Source organism: Acinonyx jubatus, chromosome F2, assembly GCF_027475565.1.
Source record: "Acinonyx jubatus isolate Ajub_Pintada_27869175 chromosome F2, VMU_Ajub_asm_v1.0, whole genome shotgun sequence".
In the NCBI taxonomy this organism is placed as follows: domain Eukaryota; kingdom Metazoa; phylum Chordata; class Mammalia; order Carnivora; family Felidae; genus Acinonyx; species Acinonyx jubatus.
Window position 1 is genome coordinate 59,845,948 of NC_069394.1, and position 20,063 is coordinate 59,866,010.

At 47.9% G+C, this 20,063-nt stretch overlaps 1 protein-coding gene and 1 long non-coding RNA gene across 3 annotated transcripts in view; one reads left to right on the plus strand and one right to left on the minus strand.

Moving 5' to 3' along the window:
* The window catches only part of SBSPON (somatomedin B and thrombospondin type 1 domain containing), a 26,538-nt gene continuing 6,475 nt past the window's right edge, over nt 1-20,063 (plus strand). Inside the window, exons 1-2 of one of the 2 annotated variants that reach the window (XM_027064392.2) lie at nt 1-354; nt 11,180-11,374. In XM_027064392.2, coding sequence (XP_026920193.1) covers nt 141-354; nt 11,180-11,374 — 409 coding nt within the window. In that variant the 5' untranslated portion in view covers nt 1-140. Of the gene's footprint in view, nt 355-10,822; nt 11,147-11,179; nt 11,375-20,063 lie in introns of those variants that run through there. The other variant, XM_053208312.1, reaches the window with a different exon arrangement.
* The window catches only part of LOC128312850 (uncharacterized), an 18,734-nt gene continuing 13,438 nt past the window's right edge, over nt 14,768-20,063 (minus strand). Inside the window, exons 2-4 of the long non-coding RNA XR_008292682.1 lie at nt 19,592-19,856; nt 19,263-19,472; nt 14,768-16,147 (exon numbers count right to left, since the gene is read on the minus strand). This is a non-coding gene — a long non-coding RNA (uncharacterized LOC128312850). The remainder of the gene's footprint in view (nt 16,148-19,262; nt 19,473-19,591; nt 19,857-20,063) is intronic.

Here is a 20,063-nt window from a genome sequence, read left to right on the forward strand (position 1 = left end):
CGGGGGCCCGGCGCGGGGCAGGGCCGGGCCGGGCTGCGCGTCGCGGGCCGCTGGGGCTGCTCCGGGCCGCCGCTCTCCGAGGAGCACACCGCTCGCTCCGAAGATCTGCGGCGCGGCAGGCGCCGCCCGGAGCTCTGGCCATGAGGACCCTGTGGATGGCGCTGTGCGCGCTGGCGCGGCTGTGGCCGGGGACCCTGGCCGGCTGCGCCGAGGCGGGGCGCTGCTGCCCGGGCCGGGACGCCGCCTGCTTCGTGCGTGGCTGGAGGTTGGACAGGGTTTACGGGACGTGCTTCTGCGACCAAGCCTGCCGCCTCACGGGGGACTGCTGCTTCGACTACGCCAGGGCGTGCCCAGGTGGGTGGCGGCGCCGAGGGTGGGGCGTCGGCCCTTCACCAGCAGCCGAAGGGCACAGGGTCCCACAGCAAGGACCGCGGCCCCAGAGCCAGGACCCCCCCCCCCCCCCCCGCTCCCCCAGCCCTTTCCATCCTGGCGTGTCCAGACCGTCTAGCCTGGCCTACCCGTGACCCCTCCACCCAGGTACATCTAGCTCCCTCCATCCTAGGGTCCTCCAGCTCCTTGTGTCCAGGCACAGATTGTCCAGTCCCTTCCGTTCAGCTACACCTGCGTCCAGGGATCTCGCAGTGCTCTCCATGTGGACATAACCACTCCAAAGCACCTCTCCCCACCGGAACCTGGATGGAAGGGCCTGGAGCCATCTGTTCTCCTGGAAGCTTGTTGGGGCTCAGGAACCCCAGTCTGGTGGGGCCACCTCCTACCTGGGAAGATGGCATGCCAGGTTCCAAGGGCATGCCCCTGGGCCAGGCTCCACCATTTTCATTCTGTTAACCCGCAGGGATCTGAAGTGACTTGTGACAAGTGATAAGGGAAGGGGTGTGTAATTCTCCCGCTCAGAGCCAAGGGCTTGCTCTGGTAGAGTACTTGTGCAGAGCAAGTTCTTGGAGGACCACAGTTGTCCTCACCTCTAGACTCCAGCAAGTAGCACAGCCCCTTTCTCATAAGAGGAGTTTGATCTGCTCCTTGCGTTCAATTTTCTCTATCTAGCACGATAAAGGGTTTTCTCTGGGGGTTCCTATTATATTTTAATCCTGCTGGTTTTCCTTGAGGGTCCGCCTTTTTCATCTTTAAATTTCCCTCAGTAGCACAGCCCCTGGTTAAGGGCTCAATAGATGTTGATTTAATTAAATTAAAAGATGAAATGGGGAGTATGGTTCTAAAGAACAAGGTTTACCTGAGAGAAGCCAGCTCTAGAAATAAAAGTAGCCTTGTTTCCTGTTAATCTCATCACCCAAAATGCCTTGTGTACGTTAGGGTTTGACCTCAAGGACTTCCACATTGTGACTTCCTCCGCATCTTCTTGGGAGAGTAACCCGCGGGTCTGAGTCATTCCTCGGGGAACCGGGGGAGGGCGCTGTCTGCCTCCGCCTTGCTGGAAGAGGCCACTGGCCCATGGCAAGATATCACCCAGACCTGGTACTGAAGGAACACGATTGAAAAACATTAAGATTTCCCTGACCCTGCTTGAAAACTAATGATTTACTTGTGAATATTGATTCTCTTTTTGATAAGCTTCTTTCCCTCTTCTGCTCCAAGGCCACGGTATTTTGCTACTGAAGTAAGGTAAAGAGTCAGTTATTTAGGAAATGTAGTGTCCAGGGTCCCCAGCCCTGCAGAGCATCCTACTAAAACTCCCATTTGCCTCAGTTACCTAGGTCCCTCAAGCAAAGCCTCTGTCACTATGGCAGAATCACTTTCTCACAAGTGATTCACTTACATTGTAAATACAGAATTCCTGAAGACCAGATAATGTGCCCTAGTCTGTGGTAAGCACAGGGATACAAAGAAGATGAAGACACAGTCTCTGCTCCCTACAAGTTCACGGTCAAGCAGGGAAATACACCTGCGAACCACCTGCTACGTGCTTAGTGCCAAAATAAGGGATCCAGGAGGCAAGAAAGGAAAAACTCAGAAGACCTTCCAGAGGAAGTAATGTGCCAGCATAGTCCTGGAGAATGAGCAAGAAGTCTCTAGAAGGGGAAGGGGAATTCTAGCAGGAAAGTATCACATGGTCATTCAGCAGTTACCTGTGGGTGTCTGCCTTTTGTGCCGGGAACTAGGCGGGGCCCTGAGGCTGCCCTGGCCAGCAGGACAGACAGTGAACGCAGCTAGATATTGAGAGATTCGGGCACAGAAGAGGCATGGGGAAGGACAGACCAGAGTCATAAGAAGAACTTTCCAGTGAAGCCTTACAGTGCTATGAGGAGTTGTCTGTACGTGGTCACAAATAAATCCCTTACTCTCGGTCCAGGAGGTAGAAATATTAAAACAAAGAGTCTGTCATTTGGGAGTGGGGATATATTGGGTACGTAGGAGCAGAGAAGAGATGACCTTATCACCTTGGCAAGGGCTCAGAAAGAAATCACAGCAACTTGGTGCCTGGGCAAGAGCTGTGAACAGTGGGCATGGGGAACTGAAAGCAGACAAAGAAAGGGGCCCAAAAGAATCTTAAAAAGCATATTCAGCCTTATGCCCTTCCCCAGGGAGTTAGCGGAGACCCTCGCAGGCCTGAGCAGAAGCAGACACAGGACCTAAAAGGCTCCTAGTTGGTAAATTCTCTGTGCCTGAAGTTTCTTGGGAGAAGAGGAAGAAAATAGACACAGTTGGAAGTGGGCCACTTGGAAGACGGAGCCTGCTCTCCCTGCAGAGCTGAGGGTGAGAGGGGCATCACGGAGCTAAGATGCTCAGTGCCTCAGCCCCACGCCAGCGTCATAACTGTGCTGACTCTCGGGGCCTGTGGGAGCGGCTTACAGATGAGGGAGCTGGGACCTTCCCAGGGCTCCCCCATTGCTAAGTGGACGTGAACGGGCAGCACGGTGACATCTGAACCCACTGTGCCTGATTTCAGGCTGCCACCTGGCACATCTGTGGCGCACGGCTGTGATTTACTCCTAAACACATCACGGTGTAGCAGCTCAGGGCCTGCCAGTCACTCCACATACATAGAACCATTAAGACCCTTAGAATCTCTTCTCCTTACCCCATGTGATGTTACCTAATGATGCTGTCTGAAACCTTTTTGACTGAAATTACATTATATGTGAACCAAAAATGAGCCATGTCTGTAGAACTAAGCATGCCTTACTTCTCTTCCTTCTGATGTTTTTCTTCTTTGTAAACACTTTTTTTTTTTTTTTTTTTTGGTGTGGCTAAGAGATGAAATCCTGGAATTTCTCTTTCTAAATAGGAAGTTATTATTTTTTTTTACTTTGTAAAAATAAAAATAAGTTATTGGGCCTATGGATTTGCTGAACTGCCAGAAATTTCTGAGACGAATGATCTCAGAAAAAAATCTCGTTATGGTGACGGCACAGGTTTCAGCAACAATTCTATACCTCCATTACTGACCCTCCCCCCAACAAAAGAATAGAAAAATTCTCCATTGGCTGTGCGAGACCAGGGGTGGGAGAGGTAGAGGAGGGAGAAATCTATACCCTGCTCTGGAAGAACTTCTTAGATATCAGGCTCACCACACTTGTGGTCCTAGAGTCTGCATTCTAAGATCACAGAAACAGGAGGCTGTAGATTTTTGAGGAGCGAGTTCAGGAAAAAGTCATAATTAACCCAAGTGGAGCAGGAAAAAAATTGAGTAGCCTGTGTGAGGCAGTCTCTTCTCCTAGATTTATGGGGAATCTAGGAAACTAACTGGCCCATATCTGCTGACTTCATAACTGGAAGGAGAAGGGGCAATGTCCTTGAAACTATGGGCTCCAAAGCTTACCCAAGGAAAGGATGTCACAGTCTACGGTGATTTAGAAAGTTGAGGCTTTCCTGGAACCATAGCGGCCCAAGAGACAGCGTGTGGCTTCCCCTGCCTTTGTCTCTGCAGGAAAAATGAGCAGAGCCTGGCGCCAGCATTCAACATGACTTGACTTTGCAGGCTTGGGCGGCAGCCCTGGGTGTTCAGTGCAGGAGGGTGAAATTGTCAGGTCTTCTCCAGCATTTACGCTGTGCCAGGCACCTCATAGCTGTACTCTTACTTAGGTCTCATGACCCACCACCATGGTAAGCAGAGCCCTGGGGGGTTGGGCAATTTGTCCTAAGGCATACGGCTAATAAGTGATGGAGTGAGATTTGAACCCAGGAACTCTGAGTCTGGAGCCCACATGTTTAAACATGATGTCTGGACCCTCAGAGAAATGAGGCTTTATGAGAAGCTGTGCACTTTGCAGGGTAGGCCCCAGATAAATACTGGTGGAGTGAGTGAGCCCTCTCTCTCCTTTGACTCACTCCTCAAGGGCAAACAATGTGTCCTGCCCCTCTTTACAGTCCCCTGACAGCTCTCATGGTTGTCAGAACAACCTGAGCCGTCATTCCACCGAGGGGATGTTATCTACCCCAGCCACCTGTCCTTTCAAAAATAACATTTTCCTTCCTTCACTGAAAAATATGCTTGTTGCAGAAAATTTGGAAAATACAGAGATGCACAAAAGAAGAAAACAACTCCCCTGGAAACTTACTACCCAGTAAAAGCATAATTATCTTTCTGATTTGTATACCTTTTTTTCTGCATTTATATGGTATATAAAATTCTATTTTTCTTTTTTTTTTAATTTTTCTAAGTTTATTTATTTTGAGAGACAGAGAGAGCAGAGGAGGGTCAGAAAGAGAGGGAGAGAGAGAGAATCCCCAGCAGGCTCCATGCTGTCAATGCACAGCCTGATGCGGGGCTCAAATTCACAAACTGTGAGATCATGACCTGAGCTGAAACCAAGAGTCAGACACTTAACCAACTGAGCCACCCAGGTGCCCCTAAAATTCTGTTTTTCTAATGAGGCAGTCCTTTTTATTGTCTCGCTAGCATTTCATGAACTTGACCAGTTAATGTCTCAAAAGAAAGAAAAAACCCACTGGTGGCCAGGTAATGGTTTATGCAAGATGAAAAAAAAATACTTGATCATTTTGTTGGAGCTTTCCAGGGAGGTTGGGGTAGGGAGCAAATGGGAACATGGGCAATGTAGTCTCATTTGACCCTCAGAGAAGATTTGACAAGATTTCTCAGAAAAAGGTATATATAAGAGAGAGAGAAAGGCCTATGACATTTAAAATTGTGTCACGATGAGATGTGTGTGTGTGTGTATGTGGTAAAGGGGATGCTGTATTTTTCTCCCACACAATGTCAGGAAACAAATGCTATGTGGTAATGGTACTGCTGTGGGTAAATTACAAAAATATTTCCGGGGTGCCTGGGTCGCTCAGTTGTTTAAGCGTCTGACTTCAGCTCGGGTCTGACTTCAGTTCTGACTTCGATCTCACAGTTTGTGAGTTCGAGCCCCGCGTCGGGCTCTATGCTGACAAGCTCAGAGCCTGGAACCTGCTTCAGATTCTGTGTCTCCCTCTCTCTCTGTTCCTCCCCCACTCACACTCTATCTCTCTTTCTCAGAAATAAATAAACATTTAAATACATTTTTTTTAAAAAAGAATATTTCGCAGGAATGGCTAGGACTGTTTGAACTTAACGACATGAGGAAGAAAGCACTTGTTCGTGGGTGGCCTTGAACTTTTAGGTGGCAAAGAGCCAAGCAGGCAGGGCCAGATCTGTGATTAACCAAGGAGACACTGCATGAAAATAAGAGCAAGGTTTTATATTAAGAAGAAGTAACCCAAACTATATTTATGAAATGAAGGACTCTGGCTGTCAGCTCAGTGTGTGTGTGTGTGTGTGTGTGTGTGTTCATGCGCGCTTGTGTAGCATAACAAGAAACATTAGAAATATGTTTTTTTTAGTTACCTTTTGGTGCCTAAGACAGAATAGCGTGTCTAGTTCTGGGTGCCCCCACTCACCAAGGCTGTGAATGGGTCTGGAGAAGGCCCAAGGGTCATTCTGAGAGAGCAGAGTGTCTATAGAAAGATGGGTCCGACAGCTGGAGTCATCAACCTGAAAAGTCCATGCTAGAGGGACGGCGAACCACTGAAACGTTAAGTCCATGAGCCGCACGGATAAGATAAACATAGATATTTTTTCCCCATATTCTGAAATTCTTGAGTGAGGGAAATTTGGATCAAATTAAAGGAAATACCACCCCATGCCACTGATAATAAAATGAAAGAAGCTTGTCATTTTCAAGATGTGGTACTGACAGGAGATATAAGTGGATTTGAAAGGATTTGAAGGACTAGCGGCTGCCAGGAGAAGCCAAGAGCTACGTAACCTGAAGGCACAGAGAACCAAGCTCCTTCCAGCAACACCCTTTGGGGGCACCTTTGCCAGCAGAGCTCAGACAACTCTTGCCCGGGTTAAGAATTCCCATATTTTGGGGGCGCCTGGGTGGCTCAGTCGGTTGAGCGTCCGACTTCGGCTCAGGTCGTGATCTCACAGTTGGTGAGTTCGAGCCCCGCGTCGGGCTCTGTTGCTGACAGCTCGGAGCCTGGAGCCTGCTTCGGATGCTGTGTCTCCTTCTCTCTCTGCCCCCTGCCCTGCTCACACTCTGTCTCTGTCTCTCAAAAAGTGAATAAACATTAAAAAAAAAAAAAAAAAGAATTCCCATATTTTTGGCTATGGGAATTTCTGGTTTTGCTCCTGTCCTTCCACCAGCTTTCCTTCCCACTCTGGAGCCTGAGTCAGTTCTTTGGCTTCTAACTAATGATAGGAGCAAACCAGAATTGGTTTCAACATAGAAAATTGTTTAGGAAGGAGGACGAATTTGTCCAATGCCGTTTCATCCATCTGTCTGTCTGTCCATCCATCCATTCAACAAATATTTATTGAGCAGCTACCAAGTACCAAGCACGAGGCATGAAATGAAAAGCTCAATGACAATAAATACAATAAATAAATATGTACGCTATATAATTATGAATCATGGAAATATTATAAAGCAGGGAACACTGAGCTCTGAGAGGAAGTATTTTGTGGTGTGGCAAGTGGAAGGCTGGGAGTGGCACTGGGAGAGTACTTAGATAAACTGGCCACAGAAGGACTCCCTGAAAAAGAAATAATTCATCTGGGGGCGCCTGGGTGGCTCAGTTGGTTAACAGTCCAACTTTGGCTCAGTCATGATCTCACAGTTCATGAGTTCCAGCCCCATGTTGGGCTCTGTGTTGACAGCTCAGAGCCTGGAGCCTGCTTTAGATTCTGTGTCTCCCCCTCTCTCTCTGCCCCTCCCCCATTTGTGCTCGCTCTCTCTCTCTCTCTCTCTCTCTCTCTCTCAAAAATAAACATTAAAAAAAAAAAGGAAATAATTCATCTGGGACCTAGGGAATGAACCGACCCCAGACATGCCCAATGTGGGAAGAACAATCCCAGCAGAGGGAACACATAACAAGCTTCCAGAGTGTGACAGAGTTTGGTGTAAGGAGGCCAGAGTCGCTGGAGCTTGGAGTGGAGGTGGGGTGGGGGTGGGGGGGGGTAACTCCGGGTGAGCGGGGGAGGGGCACAGGCTGGGTCATACAGCACCTTGTAGGCCACAGCAAAGAGTTTGATTTTATTCCAAATTCAAAAGCAAACCATTAAGAGAGTTTAAAAAGCCATTTACTACTACTACTACTATTATTATTATTATATTTTTAAAGATTAGTGGTATCTTTGGTAAGGTAATTGTACTTGGAAATGACTGGATACCCCTGTTAGGACATGTGAAATGTGCTCAACTCTTCTTTTGTGCAGATTCCTTACTGAAATATATAACTCACTTCACTGTTCTTGGCCATTCTCCCTGTGGCTGTGGTAGGAACATCTGATAACCAGAAAGCTCTCGAGGAGGGAGGACTAGCCATTACCTCAGGAAGGATTTGATGATCGTTGAGTCTGGATCTATCCGTTATCCCACTTCGTAGGGAGCTGGGAGTCAGGGGTGCCCACTGGGCCTAAAGCAGGGGGTCTATGTCTCTGTTCTCTTCGGTGTCTCCTTCTCTGTCTCTGTTCTTATTACACTCCTTGGGACCACCTCCCAAATAAGTTACTTGCATTCAAATCCATGTCTCAGAGTCTGCTTCTGGCAAACTCCACCGGGATATTAAGTTGAGTTGAAACAAAGGAAGAAAGAAAACGGCTTGCCCAGCATTCTGGCATCCACTAAACCTAAGCTTTGTTTTATTGTACAAGGGGTGGGATGATGTCGTTAAACTCTAACCATTAGGACATTGGGAAGCTGTGACAAGCCTGGAGTCAGAGACGATCATGTTGCTCACCAGGTCTGTTGACCTCCAGTAACAGCTAGTGAAATGTGAAGATTGAGAAAGTCAGATTTTAAGAAAGAATATTTTGATATGCTGGCTATAGATGTGAATACTAATGGACGAGTTCACAGGAAACCTGTGTCATGCAGTTTAATATATGACTTGAAATGATAAATCTGTCAGAAATTCCCGTACTTCCCCTAGCTTCTGTGACCAAAGATCTCTCATGATCTATGATGAATTGCAACCCAAACAATCAAAAGTTCACAAATTAAGGGCGCCCGGGTGGCTCAGTCGGCTAAGTATCCGACTTTGGCTCAGGTCGTGATCTCCAGGTTCGTGAGTTCGAGCCCCACATTGGGCTCTATGCTGACAGCTCAGAGCCTGGAACCTGCTTCGAATTCTGTGTCTCCCTCTCTCTCTGCCCCTCCCCTGTTCATGCTCTGTCTCTCTGTCTCTCTCTCTCTCAAAAATACATAAACATTAAAATAAATTTTTTTAAAGCTCACAAATTAATCATGAATATAATCTTTTGCGCAGAATAGGAATAAATACCTCAGATTCCTCTTCCAACTCAAAATATTTTGCGGAACACCTTTTGAGTCGTGAACTTTTACTAGGTGAACTTTTTTCATTTTATCTTACAATGAAGCCATCGAGATGATGTTCAGGACCCAGAACTTTCTGATTTTCTTTATGAGGCTGTTAAAGTCATGGATTGGAAACCAGTGGATTGGAAACCAGAGACATAGTGTTTTCCAAAGTCAAACCTGAACTGACAGGAACAACAACTGATTCAGTGATTCTGTGATCTGAGGACATTAACTATGGGTCAAACTAAACATTGCACATGAGACACAAATGCTGAAGAGATACCGGGAAACTAAATTCAGTCAGAAAAGTGTCCCCAGTGTCATCTTTTATAATATGGATACCATGTATTCAAACCAAGGCCAGATCACTAAATTCTGAGCTAATGCCATGGCAAATTTTTATTTTATAGTGATGTCCAATGTTAATCTTTGAAATAAGTGTTTTGTTTTTCATTTATTTAAAAAAATTTTTTTAAATGTTTTATTTATTTTTGAGACCGAGAGAGACAGAGCGTGAGCAGGGCAGGGGCAGAGAGGGAGCAAGACACAGAATCCAAAGCAGGCTCCAGGCTTTGAGCTGTCAGCACAGAGCCCAACACCGGGCTCGAACTCACAAACCACAAGATCACGACCTGAGCCGAAGTCAGACGCTTAACTGACTGAGCCACCCAGGTGCCCCAAGTGTTTTGTTTTTTAAAGTGAATTACTAGGGGTGTCTGGGTCGGTTAAGTATCCAACTCTTGATTTCAGCTTGGGTCAAGATCTCATGGTTTATGGGTTTGAGCCACACGTTAGGCTCTGCACTGACAGCACGGAGCCTGCTTAGGATTCTCTCTCCCTCTCTCTCTGTCCCTCCCCGCTCTCTCTCTCAAAATAAATAACCCTAAAAAATAATTTAAAAAAACAGATAAAGTGCATTATTAAGCGTTCAAGGCCAACACATCAGGGCAAGACTAACTAGATTCAGGGATGAAGAGATTTGGGTGACAGAGTTTTGGAAGAATTAAGGACAGGAGTCCTTCTCAGTCAGCTCCTAGCCCGGCAGACTCTTTTAAATCCCGCTAGCTCTATGGCCCAATTAAATCACGGGATCGTGAAAATAAAAGGGGAGGAATCCACAAGAAATGACCGGAGCAGGAAGTGGACTGTTACTGATTTTCTGAAGGATATGCGGGTAGCAGGGATTGGGAACCAGTCTCATGTGCCTCATTCTTGCTCCCTTAGGTACTTGACATGTGGTGCCTATGAGTATTTAGATGATGAATAAATGCATGTTTTACAACAGTCTGAAGTTTTTGAATTACTGACATGTTTATGTTGTATGTGACCCTTTTCATGTCAGGGTTAGCTATGTGCTGCTGAACGATCAGTCTTCCCACATCCGTGAACCCTCAACCGGAGAGCACTGTGGGTCCAAATTAGTCTTCAAGTACAAGCTGTGAGAAGTCCAAATCCAGATTTCAGAGAAGTTACAGTGCTTTCTTGGTGAAGATGCTGTAAGCTTGAAAGTATGAACATAGTAGGGAAAGTGGGTCACATTTTGTGAGAAAGAAAGAGTTTTCGTCTCTAGTTCATAGGTACATCTTTTGTTTTCTTATTCTTTTCTTAGCTACAGTTTCAAGCCACCTAAAAACCCATTAGAGTCTTTTTAAAAGTTTCATTAGGACTTTAAATGGGAAAGTTAAATGTATAACCGCATTGATTTTCCGGTCCTGGCCAGAGCACTGTCCCCACAGCCAAATTCTTGCCCCCGACTCTGCTTCGTCATGCGTGACCATGAATACAATTTACTTCTGTGGGTTCTGGTTGCTCTTCCTTAAACTCCAGCCCTCACAGTTTCGGGGTCTAAGAGGCATAAAGGATGATAGAGCACCTAAGAGAAGCCTCAAGTGTAGAGGTCCCTTGGTGTGGCCCTAAACCATGTCTTACGGACACACGATGGGGATAAGAATTGACTTGGGAATTTTATTTTTTTTCCCCTTTACGTATTCTACAATGAACATGTACTGCTGTTACAATGAAAATGTTCTGGGCAGGGGAGGATGAAATGAAAATCTAGGAAAAACAGAAGCAAAGATCTTATCTAAGCCCAAGGAGTATGAGGAAGTACCCGAAGGCAGGCGTCACTCTTTACCTGGGGTGCGTCCCTGGCTCAGAGTCACGGTCAGGATCCCAGAGTAGCTGCCGGCCCGCCACCGAGAGGTGCCGGTTATCAGCTAACCATCAGGGCGGGTGGAGGCCATGTCATCTGAGCCCCCGCTGTGACTGTGTCCCTCCTTGCTCCGGGGCGCGGCCTGCGTGGGCCGAACTGGCCTGTGGATGTTGGCGGGAGCAGCCTGGAGGCCGCTGGGTTCACCCAGGTGAGCGTCCCATCCCACCGTGCTGTTTTTCAGCTCGCCCTTGCATCGTGGGGGAGTGGAGCCCCTGGAGCGGCTGCGGGGACCAGTGCAAGCCGGCGGCCCGCGTGCGGAGGCGCCCGGTGCGGCAGGAGCCTCGGAACGGCGGCGCGCCCTGCCCGCCCCTGGAAGAGAGAGCCGGCTGCCTGGACTACTCGACGCCCCGGGGCCAGGACTGCGGGCACTCCTTCGGTACTGAGGTTTTCGCGGTGGTGGCTGCCTTCGCTGTCTGTCGTGACTGTCCATGTCTTGTCCCGTAAAAGGCCTTGAGCCGAGCGGGGAAAGTTCCGTGCGCTGCAGGCAGTGGGCTGGGCCGGTCCGCCCGGAGTAGGCAGGAAGCTCGGGAAATGCTTGATAAAGGAATGAGTGTCAGCTGCATCGGTGCCTCCCTAGGCCACGCCGCCCTCCCTCGGTGTTTTCATAACCCAGTGGTGGCCCCTTCCTCTCTGTGCGCGCTCGGGGTAAAGGACATGTGCACTGTGGTTTGTGGCAAACTCAAGGCGGCGACTTCAGGGAGCATGACAGCGTTTCACACTGGAGTAAGTGCCCCTTAAGGGTAACCATCCATCTTGCCCTTTTAATTCCTGTTCAGTCAGGTACACTCATCATACACGTGTGAAGGTAGTAGAAAAATGATTACTTTCTAAACAATGTCAAATTACCCTCCTAAAACCCCAGTTCTCCCCTCAAGCTGGCTGAATTGGGGCTGTTGTGATCGGATTTGTGATTTGGCAAGACCATGCTGTTGGTGGTGTGGCCAATGGAGGGACCGGAAGTCGGCTCACGAATGAATTGGGAGCCATGGGAAGCGGACAAAGAAATAAGCGAAAGGGCTACCGACCATGTGTTGATCTGGATTGAATCTGATGGAGGAAAACACTGCCTTCTCAGGATCACAAAGATCGTATGTTTTTCATAGGAACCTGGACGTTTTTATGCCAACGTCATACGTTGAGGCCAACGTTTGATGGCCTCATCAAGCCATCTTGGCCCTTTTTTTCATTCTGTGCACAAATACTTATTAAGAGTCTGCCTGATACCAGGCACTGGGCTTGGTGCCAGGGCTACGCTGGTGACATACGCTGGCCTGGAGCATGCTGTCCTGTGGCTCACAGTCTGGTGCCAGGGGAAGATGATAATCAGATGATCTTAGGAAAGTAATCCCAGAAAATTACAGCTGCAATTTGGTGCAACTGGAACCAAACAAGGGGGAGATGTTCTGAGCAAGCGTGTATGTAATAAGCTGGTTTCCCCTGGTCTTGGGGGAGGAGGGGAACCACAGGAGGGGGAGGGGAAGGGACTTCCCTAAGCATGGGGAGGTAAGGCTGAGAAGCCTAGAGTTTTCCAGGCAGAGACTGGCATGGTGAACCAGATATCGGGTATAGGGGCTTCAGGGGATTTGGGGGTTGACCACAAGAGGTGGTAATAGGCAGTAAGCTTTATCAGGCAGTGCTTGGATAGTGTTGCAGGAAAAGGGGGAGTGCAGAGGCTTTGTTGTGGGGACCACCATCCAACAAGGGAGAAGAGGAATCCGCCAGGGGTCTGTGTCTAAGTGATGTCAACTCCAGCATGATGTGGAGTGTCTGGGGCAGAGTTTCAAAGAGCAAGGGTGGGAGCAGCTTGGGGTCTTACATCTACAAGGTTTTAAGCTCATCAATGGCCCACAGGTGCCAGCTGTAGTTTCACAGGGTATGAAAGGCAGGCAGGGCCTAAATGGCTAAAAATCTGCTTGTTTGGCACTTTTTAAAAACAGTTGGATGCATAAAAATTTGAGTTTGCTGCCAGGAGGCTTTGGAGCTAACAGGTCTCAGCCTGCTGTGAGGAAGTGAATAACCTAGGGACCCTCTTTGGCTCATTTGTATAATATGGGGAAGCACAAGGCCCATCTGAGAAGTTGAAGGAAGGCCAGAGTCTGGGGAGCACAGAGAGTGAGGCTGGCATTGAGAGAAGAAGCATCTGTACTGACACCGCCCCTCAGTACAGGGCCCCAGAGCTCCCTGTTTAGGATTTTGGTCTTTATCTTAAGAGCCACTGTAGCATTTTCTGCTGTGGTCAGAGCTGTGATTTGAAAACATGGCTCTGGGGGCGCCTGGGTGGCTTAGTCAGATAAGTGTCGATCTGTTGGTTTCGGCTCAGGTCCTGATCTCATGGTTTCTGAGTTTGAGCCCCACAGCAGGCTCTGCGCTGACAGCACAGAGCCTGCTTGGGATTCTCTGTCTCCCCCACCCCCCTCCCACCCTTACCCCTGCTCACGCTCTCTCTCTCAAAAATAAACAAATAAATATTAAAAAAAGAAAAGAAAAGAAACTATTGGTCTGGTAGAGGAGTGGGTAGCGGAAGGGCCAGGGCGGTGGCCTCTCATGGATACGGCAGTCAGATTCGACTCCCAGGGAAATAGTTTAGTGTTCACAGACGCGGTCATGGAACAAAACCACATTCAGCTCGTGAGCTCTACAGAAGCACTATAGAAAATGCTCAGGGAGGAAGTCGCTCTAGGACATTACTGATTTTTTGAATGCCTCTTAAAACCTAGTGTTGGTGTATCAGGAAAGCAGCCACTTTGCTCATTTACAGGGTTTGGCTGGTGGAAAGTATTTCTGAAGTACATTTGACCCTTCAGTGCTCACCAGGCTGCCACAGACCGCTTCGAAGCCCGGTTCTCCGTATCTCTTCGGCTTAGTTCAGGTCACAGGAAGACAGACAGGAAGGCCAGGGAAGGGAAGGCTATGGAACATGGAGCAAGGGCACCAGGGAGCACTGAGCCCGCCCCCTGCCCCCTGCGGGTCTCCTCTCTGCCTGGAGGTGGCTGCTCCTCTGTCCTCTGGCACAGCCCACAGGCCTGTCCTCCTCCTCATGTCCTCTCCCTGTCTCCTCCCCCTCCCACCGAACTCCAGTAAGAGGACTTTCTAAAACAGCAGTCTTCATATGTGACTCCCCATAAAGTGTTAGTGACTTTGAACTAACACCAACAGGAGAAATCTGGACTCAGTGGCCTCCTTTCCTACTAAGGTAAGGTGAAATCCAGTTTGGGAAGAGAGGCGAAATCTCTACCTGGGCCAGGGGCACTGGCATTTGCAGCCCTACTTTGGTCCTTGAGATGCACTTTCCTGTTGTAATGTCTTAGAAATGATGACTGCTGTCACAAGCTTGTCAGGGGGGACAGGACTCCTCAAATATTCCAGTCTGGTGGTTCCTAAAGTGGGGTCCCCAGACGGCCGCATCGGCCTCACCTGGGAAGTTGTTGGAAATGCAAGTTCCCAGGGCCCCACCCAGACCCACGAGATGAGAATGGCTGGAGCCAGGCCTAGCACTGTGCTTGTAACAAGGCTTGCAGGGGATTCTGCTGTTCACCGAGGTTCCAGAACCACTGCTCTCACCCAAGTATGGCTAGTGGTTCTTCCCTGAGTCCCGACTCATGGCTGGATCACTTAAATGACACTTCCCTGAAGGCAGAAGCTTGCCAATGCAAAACAGGGTGTAGGTCAGGAAAATGTGGGATAAATTGGACAGTTTTCTCTATGGAAGAACTTCTCAGAGGCTTTATTATGCTAATAACCATTTTCATTCTGTAAGAGGGAGATACGATATGGGCTGCTTTCCCCCCTTATTTGAATAAATGACCCTTTTTCCAGGGTGCCTGGGTGACTCAGTCGGTTAAGGGGTTAAGCCTCCGACTCTTGATTTTGGCTCAGGTCATGATCTCACGGCTTGTGAGATCGAGTCCCACATCAGGCTCTGTGCTGACAGCATGGAGCCTTCTTGGGATTCTCTCTCTCTCTGCCCCTCCCCTGCTCACTCTCTTTAAAAAATAAATAAATAGACATTTAAAAAATTTAAAAAAAATTAATGACCCTTTTCCCAAGGGGATCTCAGTGAATCATTAGTGTTCTGTGGAATGCACCTTGGAAAATGATGCGCCACAAAAGGGAAATGAGAGCAGTGACATGAAAATCGAATTTGGTGGATTGCCCTAAGCCCTGTGTCACTGTGATTCCTATGCATTCATTTAAGATCCACTGAGTGTTAACAACAGCCAGCACTGTGCTGGGGTCTGGAGAAACAGACTTGAACAACAAACATATCACGGCTAATTGTAACTCAGGGTGATGAGCAAATGCCATGATAGAAGAATGCTCAGATTGGTGTGGAAGCGTGGCGAAGGAGCACCCACCTCCCCCGGGGGCTCTCCGTCCTGCTGTGTGGTCACCTGTTATGCCCCGCGCCCTACTAGACTCTATGCACAGAGCGGGAGCCTTTGGTGCATGGAGTAGCAATCCCTCACACTTTCACGGCAGAGAGCTCCTATAGACATTATTGATTCAGTGTTCGTAGCAATCCTGTAGGAGAGCCTATTCGTTTCCTGTGGCTGCTGTAACAAACTACCCCAAACCTAGTGGCTTAAAACAACACAACTTTATTATCTTAGGGCTCTGTGGGCTAGAAGTTAAACCCAGGTCTCCCTGGGCTAACATCAAGGTGTTGGCAGAGCTGTGTTCCTTTCTGGAGGCTCTGGGGGAGAATCAGTCCATTTCCTTGCATTTTCCATCATCCAGAGTCTGTCACATTCCTTTCCTCATGCCCCCTTTTCCATCTTCACAACCAGCTGCATTGCATCTGTCTGTGCTTCCTTTTGTAGTAACATCCTCCGACTTCCTCTCTGAAGGACTCTTGTGATTCAGCCCATCTAGAAAATCCAGGATAATCTCCCCATTTTAAGGTCGACCATTCATTCCATCTGCAACTTTCCTTCTTCTTGATGAAATAACATAATATTCTCACGGGTCCTGGAGATTAGGATGTGGACACCTTTGAAAGGCCATTATTCTGCTTACCTTGGAGGTAGAATAGCATCATTATCCTTGAAACCAAGAGGACACTGGAGCTCAGGGAGGTGACAGCATTTGTGAAGGACTTCCAGAATCTAACCCTGGATCTCAGGGCTCTAAATCCTGTGGGGTTTTCCCTCTTTACAAAAAACAAAACAAAACACAATTTAAGTTTATTTATTTATTTTGAGAGAAAGTTTTATGTTTTATTTATTTATTTTGAGTGGGGGTGGGTGGGGTAGAGAAAGAGGGAAAGAGAGTAAATCCCAAGCAGGCTCCTCCCTGACAGCATGGAACCCGATGCGGGGATCCATCCCACAAACCATGAGACCGTGACCTGAGCTGAAACCAAGAGTCGGATGCTTAACCGATTGAGCCACCCAGGGGCCCCAGGGTGTTTCTTCCTGATATTGCTTTGCTGTTCCTGTTATCATTAGAGCTAAAATCACAGTTATAGGGGCTCCTGGGTGGCTCAGTCATTTAAGCATCAAACTCTTGATTTTGGCTCAGGTCATGATCTCATGGTTCATGAGAACGAGCCCCGTATGGGGCTCTGTGCTGACATCATGGAGCCTGCTTGGGATTCTCTCTCTCTCTCTCTCTCTCTCTCTCTCTGCCCCTCCCCTCTTGCCCATGCATTCTCTCGCTCTCAAAATAAATAAATAAAAATTTTAGAAAATAATAATAAAATAGGGGCGTCTGGGTGGCTCAGTCAGTTGAGCGTCCGACTTCAGCTCAGGTCACGATCTCATGGTTTGTGAGTTTCAGCCCCACACTGGGGCTCTGTGCTGACAGCTCAGAGCCTGGAGCCTGCTTTGGATTCTGTGTCTCCCTCTTCCGCTCTGTTTTTCTCTCAAAAATTAATAAACATTAAAATAATAATAAAATAAAATTGCAATTACAGGTTCTGGTAAATGAGTAGAAATAGGGCGGCCCTGTGAGGCCAGTGAATGAAACCCCATCCCTGAAGCTCTCTTATTAATGAAGATCAAGTAGCTATTGAATTTGTCCCATTTCCTTTAATGCATATCTTGACTATATTTTTATCATAACAACAAATCCAAAAAGCCATATGATTGTATTAGTTGTACATATGGACTCCTTCTGAAAGGAGATCGATGTGTATCATAACCTGTATGTGTCCAGGCTGGTGTTTTGTCATGTTCTCCTTCTGTCCTCGTTTACACTGTACCTACAGACCAGTGGTTCTAAGCCTGCTTTGGGGACACCCCATTGTGTCAGAGGACTTTATGAAATTTTCTAAGCAAATTCAATTTACTTTCATGTTCAAAGTAAGTATGTGCCGCGCCACGCTTTTAGAAGTCGAGTTGTTATAAAACCGAACAATGGTAGGCTGAAAGGATGCCAGAAAAGTTGGCAAATAGCCTCTTAACAAAGACTCTATTACATTTGAATATTGTTGCCAGGAAGGGGAAAGGAGGGGGAACTAGCTTTTATTGAGAGCCTTTGTCCCCGGGCACCCGGCTACGTTCTTCCACACGTAAGCTGCAGTGGAACTGAAGGCAAAAATAATTTCTAAATTACTTACCACTCTTAAGTAATGGAAATTAAATTAAATTAATATTAAAAAGCGGTGCTGGGTCAGAGACCTCCAGGCAATCTGGCTCCTGGTCTATTTTCTGAAGACTCATGTGGGGAGAAAGTGCCCCCTGTCTGCAAAATGTGCCACCAAACCAAGCCCAGGTCTTGAGGGGTTAGGACACAGAAGAGACAAGTCCCAGAGTTACTGGCTTGCTTTTATTAAAATAAATTTTTTTAATTTTTTTTTATTTTTGAGAGAGAGAAAGAGCATGAGCAGGGAAGGGGCCGAGAGAGACACACACACACAGAATCCAAAGCAGGCTCCAGGCTCCGAGCTGTCAGCACAGAGCCCGATGCGGGGCTTGAACCCACGAACTGTGAGATCATGACCCGAGCTGAAGTCGGACGTTTAACCGACCGAGCCCCCCGGGTGCCCCACTGGCTTGCTTTTATGATGGGTCATACCCTCAGAGGTTTGACACCAAATGTGGACGGTAGATCTTAAGAACCAGAAGCTATCTCCTGTGTTGGGGTTCTTGCTTCATCATTTACTATGTATTTTCCCTTCATTTAACTTGTCTGAGCCTCAGTTTTCTGCCGAGAGCACCTCATTCGTGGCACCTCTCTGTATAAAGCTTTTGTGAAGACCAGTGACACATGAGGAGAAGGTACTTTGTAAATAAGCAGGCTGTAAGCATACAAGGTGCTGTCCTAGCAGGCGTTAATCTGTGCTGTGAGCCTGCCCCACCCCTCCAGGGCCACAGCTCCCACGCCACCCCTTCCTCTCTCCTGGGGCCTGAGGGGACTTGGGAAAGGGCTCACCAAGTCCCCTTTCCTCTTTATTTACTTTTTAAAAGTTTATTCATTTTGAGAGAGAGAGAGTGTGAGCGGGGGAGGGGCATAGAGGAAGAGAGAGAGAGAGAGAGAGAGAGTATCCTAAGCAGGCTCTGTCTGCACTGTTCAAGAGGAGCTCGACTCAGGGCCCGAACTCACTAACTGAACTGTGAGAGCATGACCTGAGCCAAAACCAAGAGTCGGTTGGAGACTCAACCGACTGAGCCAGCCAGGGCCCCCTCTTTTCCTCTTTTAAAGGTTACTTCATGTTAAAGATAGCGATTAGGGACGGAAAGGGAAAATAAAGCAGAATGTAAGCAATTCATAGGAAATATGCTGCATAAAATAGTGAAACCTTGTGATCCACATGACATTAGTCTCCAGGCAGTGACAGCGTGGGTTCAGAGACACCGCCTGACCCTGCCATGTTTAGACGGGAGCCTTAAACACGCTCCTCAACCTCTCTGTGCCTCAGTTTCCCCATCTGTGGAATGGGGGAAATAATAGCACCTATCCCAGAGGGCTGTTGTAAGAGTCAAAGGCATTAACACATGAAAGGTGCTCAGCATTATGCCTGGAAACCTAGAAGGGTGTCACTGTTCACTTTCATCATTATTATTATGACAGCGCTTTTTTAAAGGATTTGATATCAGATATTATAGTCCTATTCTTGCCCTCTCCTTCCTAACCTCATTCCCTGCGCACCCCCCCCACCCCAGCTATATATTAGGTGCATTGCCTTTGAACTTTTGTAATAAAACATGCAGTACAAATGAGGAGATCAAATAAATGTTTTGAGCTAAAGAAACACATCCCGAAAATGTCATAGTTTGGTACAAGGCCACATGGACGTAACAGCAATTGAATCGTCCACTCACTGAATAACCTGGGAAACGCAGCAGAAGGACAGAAACGGGAACAACCGGTGGGAAAGCTAACATCCTTCAGATGTTCGTGTTTCGGATGACGAGGTCTGAGGGAGGCGGCAGGATCCTAACATACACGCGCTTACGTGTTCTTTTCAATTCTGTCCGTGGATTTTGGAAGTTCCAAAGCCACGGTCACATTTAGAAAGAGGGGCGTGTTCTCTGGAAAACAATGAAACACGTTAGCGCAGCCACAGAGCTTCACAGCTGAGACTCTGAGGGCTCACGCTAGATGGCACTGAAGAGATTGAGCACCAAAGCACCCAGGACACAAACAATACCTGCAACTCGTAGGAGGAAAAGGCCACCAGGTATGAGGCCGCTCCTGCGTTCCGTTCCCCAGTAATATGAAAAAACCTCCTTAAGAAAATCTAAAAAAGAATTAGGGCTGCCATCTTGTGGCAACAAGGAGCCAGGAAAAGTGAGCATGTCGTCTCGAGGCATCTATTTTCCAGCTGGTACCCTCGTCCAGCTTGCTCACGATGACTCTGGCATCGCGCAAGCCAACATCAGCTGGTGTCTGCCCTTCCTGGGATGGTCCAGTTTCTGAAACGAAAGGGAGGAAGGATTGTTGAGCCATCTCAGCCGCAAGGCTCAGTGTGGGAACAGAAGACCACAGGGAAGTAGGATCTGTGTGTCCCAGTGGCGATTCCGTGACATCATTCACCCACCAAGCCACCATTTGTTGCCTTCATGCTTGCTAAGTGCGTAAATGTGTGAGGACCACAGGGATGGAAAGAGCAAAGCCTTGTC